The 5,422-nt window shown below is 51.0% G+C and overlaps 1 protein-coding gene and 1 pseudogene across 5 annotated transcripts in view; one reads left to right on the forward strand and one right to left on the reverse strand.

Annotated features, from left to right (window-relative positions):
• Nucleotides 1–2,561, forward strand: part of LOC105503229 — a 7,705-nt pseudogene extending 5,144 nt beyond the window's left edge. Inside the window, exon 2 of the transcript XR_001000447.1 lies at nt 2,547–2,561. The product of XR_001000447.1 is annotated as a farnesyl pyrophosphate synthase pseudogene (transcript). The remainder of the gene's footprint in view (nt 1–2,546) is intronic.
• The window catches only part of DTX2 (deltex 2, E3 ubiquitin ligase), a 44,972-nt gene extending 40,357 nt beyond the window's left edge, over nt 1–4,615 (reverse strand). The window contains exons 1-2 of one of the 4 annotated variants that reach the window (XM_011930108.1): nt 4,434–4,615; nt 2,569–2,732 (exon numbers count right to left, since the gene is read on the reverse strand). Coding sequence is in view for 1 of the 4 variants with exons in the window: in XM_011930092.1 (XP_011785482.1) it covers nt 2,569–2,732; nt 4,434–4,594 (325 nt within the window). In the remaining 3 variants the exon portion in view is untranslated. The remainder of the gene's footprint in view (nt 1–2,568; nt 2,733–4,433) is intronic. The other 3 variants (XM_011930092.1, XM_011930116.1, XM_011930100.1) reach the window with 3 other exon arrangements.
• Nucleotides 4,616–5,422: the final 807 nt, after the last annotated feature.

The following is a 5,422-nucleotide window of genomic DNA, read 5'->3' on the forward strand; positions in this document are numbered from 1 at the left end:
GAGGTTGCAGTGGGCCAAGATCACGCCACTGCACTCCAGTCTGGGCAACAAGAGCGAAAACTCCACCTCAAAAAAAGAAAGAAAGAGAAAGAAAAAGAAAGAAATACACATGTAAGATAAAGGAAAAAAAACGAAAGAAAGGAGATGATGATTACCTCGGTAAGAACAGAAAACAAGTTCAAATGAAATGATTAGATGTAGACCTGATAAAGCAGAAAACTTTTAAAAGATTTTTAAAATTAAAAAAAAAAAAAGAGTAGATGTATACTTTTGTTTCATGATCCCAGCTTTTGTTTTGGGTGCCTAGATTGCCAGCGCTTACTACATTTATTAAAAATAACTTACTAAATAAGGAAAAGTAGGTCAGGCATGAACACTGAGGAGTATGTACTAATCAATCTTGCTCTCAGCTTAGCTGATAAGGCAAACACCAAAGGGACTGCTGAATTCATCTTTGTACTCCAAGTGCCAAGCACAAGCCCTGGCACACAGAATTTCGGGAGGCATTTGGGGAATGAATCAGTGCTCTTCTCTCTAGCCCATGGCCTCATTTCCTGTTGGCCTCTTAATACCTTCAACACGTCTGAGGCCACACGCATGCATCTTCCTTCCTCATTTTCCTTTTCCCCCTGGATTTCCCCCAGGCGGCCAAGAGAAAAACCTCAGGTTCTCAGTCCTCCTCAGCCCGCTCCCCTAGGCCTAGCAGCTGCCTGCCCTGCTCTCTCCTCAACTCTGAAGCCCCCTGCTAACACCTGGCCGGGACCCTTATGCCTCTCACTTTAATAAATACTCCCTCCCTGCCAGGTGCAGTGGCTCACGCCTGTAATCCCAACACTTTGGGAGGCCACAGTGGGTGGATCACCTGAGATCAGGAGTTTGACACCAGCCTGGTCAACACAGGGAAACCCCGTCTCTACTAAAAATACAAAAATCAGCCAGGCATGGTGGCGGGTGCTTGTAGTCCTAGCTACTCGGGAAGCTGAGGCAGGAGAATCACTTGAACGCGGGAGGTGGAGGTTGCAGAGCTGAGATTACGCCACTGCACTCCAGCCCGGGTAACAGAGCTAGACTCCATCTCAAAACAAACAAAAAAACAAACAAACAAGCGCTCCCTCCCAAATGGCTTCTCCAACTCTGCTTTCTCCCCCTCATACGTCTCAGATAGAAGGGGGGGGCAGGGCGGGGGACAAGATTAAGCTTCCTGAACTACCATTCTGATCTTGTCTTTTAAGATCAGAGGCACGAGAATCTCGAGCCTGGGAGGTGAAGCTGCAGTGAGCTGAGGTGGCAGCACTGCACTCCAGCCTGGGTGACGGAGTGAGACCCTGTCTCAAAAAGTAAACAAGCAAAACAAAACAACAACAAAAAGAATGAAAGAAAACACCCTCTTATCAACTTCCTTATCAGTTCTCTATGTTCACTTTATTTCTTCGACTAGACTATGAGCAACCGAGGGCAAAACCACTTATCTGCCTCTCCCCACAAAGAAGCTGGCATGGTGTAAGAAGACTGTCACAAAGCGAATAATCCAGTCTAACCCATTCCACATGTTCCAGTGTGCTCCTTTAAAATGTCCCTCACGAGGTCAGGCATGGTGGCTCAGGCCTGTAATCCCAGCACTTTGAGAGGCTGAGATGGGAGGATCACTTGAGGCCAGGAGTTAGAGACCAGCCTGGACAACATAGAGAGAAACTGTCTCTAGATAAAACACTAGTCGGGTATGGTGGTAGGCACCTCAGCCACTCTGGAGCCCAGGAATTTGAGGCTATGGTGAACCATGATCACTCCACTGCACTCCAGCCTGGGCGGCAGCAGCAGACCCCAACTCAAAAAAATAATAAATAAAATACCCCTCATGGAAATCTCCTAAAATCCTTCTGCTCCCGAGTCTTGGCATGGCCCACATAACCCTCCCCGCTCAGCCCTCTGCCTGCTTTTCCAGCTTCCTCTACCACATACTAAGCTACTTACAGTAGCCCAGCTGTGTCCCGGTAGCTTCATGACTTTGCAAACGCTGACTTCTCTCCCAGACGACTGTGCCCCACTTTCTAAGTCCTACTCCTCCTTCACAACCCCCCTCAACTACCGCCTTCCAGGAGCCTTCCTGACCCTCCCTCTAGCCCTCCCCTTTCTGGATGTGGGTAGGAGGGCCTTGTGCTTTCCCCCAACTCAGTATATGTCACACTGACAACACTTTGTCACTGACTCTGGTTTGTCTTTTCCACCAAACAATGCGCTCCCAAAAGACAGAGATCTTGTCTGGCACCCAGGAAAGGTTTATGCAACAAAAGAAATGAAAACTGCCAGTTCAAATGCAGAAATCGTGACTTGTGTCTTCCATCCCATAAAGCATGTCTTAAAGTGGAAAGCATCTTCTAAGACTAGTTAGTGAAACAGGAGAAGCAGCTGGCAAGACGCCACTGCAATTTATTTGAGACAGGTGGCAATCAACAGTCAACTTCCAGGGCGCTCGTTTATCCTGCAGACCTCAAATTCCACCCTCCCCAATCCCCACCTTCTCTGCACCTGATAGAGAAGGCAGCAAGGTCACGTCCGCAAGGCTCTCACCTTTTCTCTCTGGAGAGCTGGCACAAACCGTCCCTTCTGGATGAAGACACCAGCTCCTTAGGAAGAATGACTTGTTTGAGTTCCCATCTTGATATAAACCACAAACAACCAAACCGGGCAAAGCTGAAAGGCTTGCTGACTCAGCGACACAAATTCCAAGGCACCTTTGCCAACTAGGAAGAAGATGATCAGGTTTTAAATTAAACAGCAGTTAGTAAAAAACAAAGGTACAGATGTTGGATCCCCAGTGCTGTGCCTGGGGACTGAAAATCACCAGATTTATTTTCCAATAGCCTGGGCGGAGCAGAAAGTACAATAGTCTTCCTCCACCCACTTAACAATCAAGGAGATGGTTGAAAAAAACAACAAAAAGCAAACAACACTGAGCCCTTTTTAAAATTTTTTTATTATTATTATTTTTTGGAGACGGAGTCTTGCTCTGTCACCCAAACAGGAGTACAGTGGCATGATCTCGGCTCACTGCAGCCTCTGCCTCCCAGGTTCAAGCAACTCTCCTGCCTCAGCCTCCTGAGTAGCTGAGATTATAGGCATGCGTCACCACACCTGGCTCTGAGCCCTTTTCTTTAAAAAAAGAAAAAGTTTGTTTATTTGTTTGTTTGTTTTTTGAGACAGGGTCTCCCTCTGTCGCCCATGCTGGAGTGCAGTGGTGTCACCATAGCTCACTGCAGCCTCCAGTTCCTGGGCTCAAGCGATCCTCCTGCCTCAGCCTCCCAAGTAGCTGGGACTACAGGCACCCACCAACACGCCCATCTGATTTTTTACAGACAGTGATCTCAGGAATCTTCTTGTTTCCCAGGCTTGTCTCAAATTCCTGGACTCAAGTGATCCTTCCACCTCGGCCTCCCAAAGGGCTGGGATTACAGGCATAAGCCACCGTGCCTGGCCTGAGCTTTTTCACAGAAGGCCCTAAAAGGACTTCATAAGCCAGTCTGGCAGCTAAGCATCCAGGAAGTCAACACACCAGAGACGGTAAATATTTAAGGTCACAGAGCAACCGAATCAGAGGGCTTGCTATCCAGATGGCTTAAGTAAGCCCGGATGGTGGCTACCAGAAAGTCTACCTTCTAGAGCGCTAGAGGAGCTAGGAGGGCATGCAGAAATATTCTGAGTTTCTCAAGGGTCCAGACGTCTGTACACATGCTATTTATTTCCATCGCTGTTGGCGCTTAGAGAAGTGGAGCCAGCTTGGAGGAGGAGGGCAGCTGGCTGAGACAGTCGCGATGAAAGCGCAGCTCCAGAAAAGGGAACCCAGTTCTAAATCTTTTTCGGCACCCCTTAAAGACCCCAAAAAGTGACCCAGGGGCCCAAGAACTCCCGGGAAGGCTCCCCACAGGAGAGCAGGGAAGCAGAGTTAGGAAGCAAACTCCTCCAAAGTACAACCCACGGCCCAGTGAGTCCCTTCACCCGGGGGTAGAGCCCAGCAGGACCCACCCCTCGTCAGGGAGCCAGTGGCAATCTCGTCACCGCCTCCTCCGGGTACTTTGGGAAGGGGTGCGCCCCTCCCGAGCGACCTGGACTCCCGGGAGCGGCGCCCCTCCGCCTGCGAGCCCCTCAGCCTTCACCCGAACGTCCTCTCTAGCACCTGGCACCCTGTCCCGTCCAAAGCTCCCGGCGCCTCCCAAGTCCCCCAACTCCCGCCCTCAGGACCTTGATCCCGGAGACCGACAGCCCCGACACCCAGATCTCACGGGACCCCCGGGTGTCCCCGCCGCCCCGGCCGTCGCCCCCCCCAACACCCACGCCCGCCCCCTTCCGGTCCCAGCTAGGATCCAGCTCCCCGCGCCACCCCACGCCCCCGGGACCGCAGCCCTAGCGACGCGCAGGTGGCCTGCCCGCCCTCTCACCGAGGCTGAGGAGGACGAGGGGACGGGACTGAGGGCACCACCGCGCTCAGGCTGCAGCTCCGGCTCGGCCTGGGCAGGGCTCTGGCTGTGGCTCCGACTCTCAGGAGAAGGCAGCCAGAGTGAAACTCGGCGTCGCAGCTTCCGAGCGCGCCGCTGCGCATGCCCGGGGCGTGCGGCCTTCTGGGAAATGTAGTCCCGGTGGGGCCCAGGGGGCGGGCAGGAGGCGGGGCTCAGGGGGGAGGGGCTCAACCCAAGGCGCACCTGCTCCGGTGTCTGTTTTCTTCCTTCACCTGTTCCCTCATTGACTTATTCCTTCAGTAATTACTGACTTAATTTTAACTAGTTTTTACTAGTACATACATGGTGCCAGGTCATGTGCTACTGTGTTTCCCTTTTTTGTTTTTAAAATTAATTTTATTTTTCTTTTTGTACAAATGGGGGTCTTGCAGTGTTGCCATGTTGCTCAGGCCGATCTCAAACTCCTGGCCTCAAGCGATCCTCTTGCTTCAGCCTCCCAAAGCACTGGGGTTGCAAGTGTGAGCCATCGAGCACAGCCTTTTTAAATTTAAATTTTTGTCTTTTTCTTTTCTTTTTTGTTCTTTCTTTCCTTTTTTATTTATTTTTAATATTTATTTATTTATTTATCTTGCTACTGTGTAGTGGGAGTGGGGGAGTGAATAGGTGAATCAGAAATGGTTTCTCGGCTGGGCGCAGAGGCCGATGCCTGTAATCCCTGCACTTTGGGAGGCGAAGGCCGGCAGATCACCTGAGGTCGGGTTCTAGACCAGCCTGGCCATTCTTGGCAAAACCCCGTCTCTACTAAAAATACCCAAACAATTAGCCAGGCGTAGTGGCTTGTGCCTGTAATCCCAGCACAAGACAATCACTTGAACTCTGGAGGCATAGGTTGCAGTGAGCCAAGATTGCGCCATGGCACTCCAGCCTGGGCGACAGAGAAGGAATCCCTCTCAGGAGGAGGAGGAGGAGGA

Source organism: Colobus angolensis, unplaced genomic scaffold (assembly GCF_000951035.1).
Source record: "Colobus angolensis palliatus isolate OR3802 unplaced genomic scaffold, Cang.pa_1.0 Scaffold120, whole genome shotgun sequence".
Lineage (NCBI taxonomy): Eukaryota > Metazoa > Chordata > Mammalia > Primates > Cercopithecidae > Colobus > Colobus angolensis.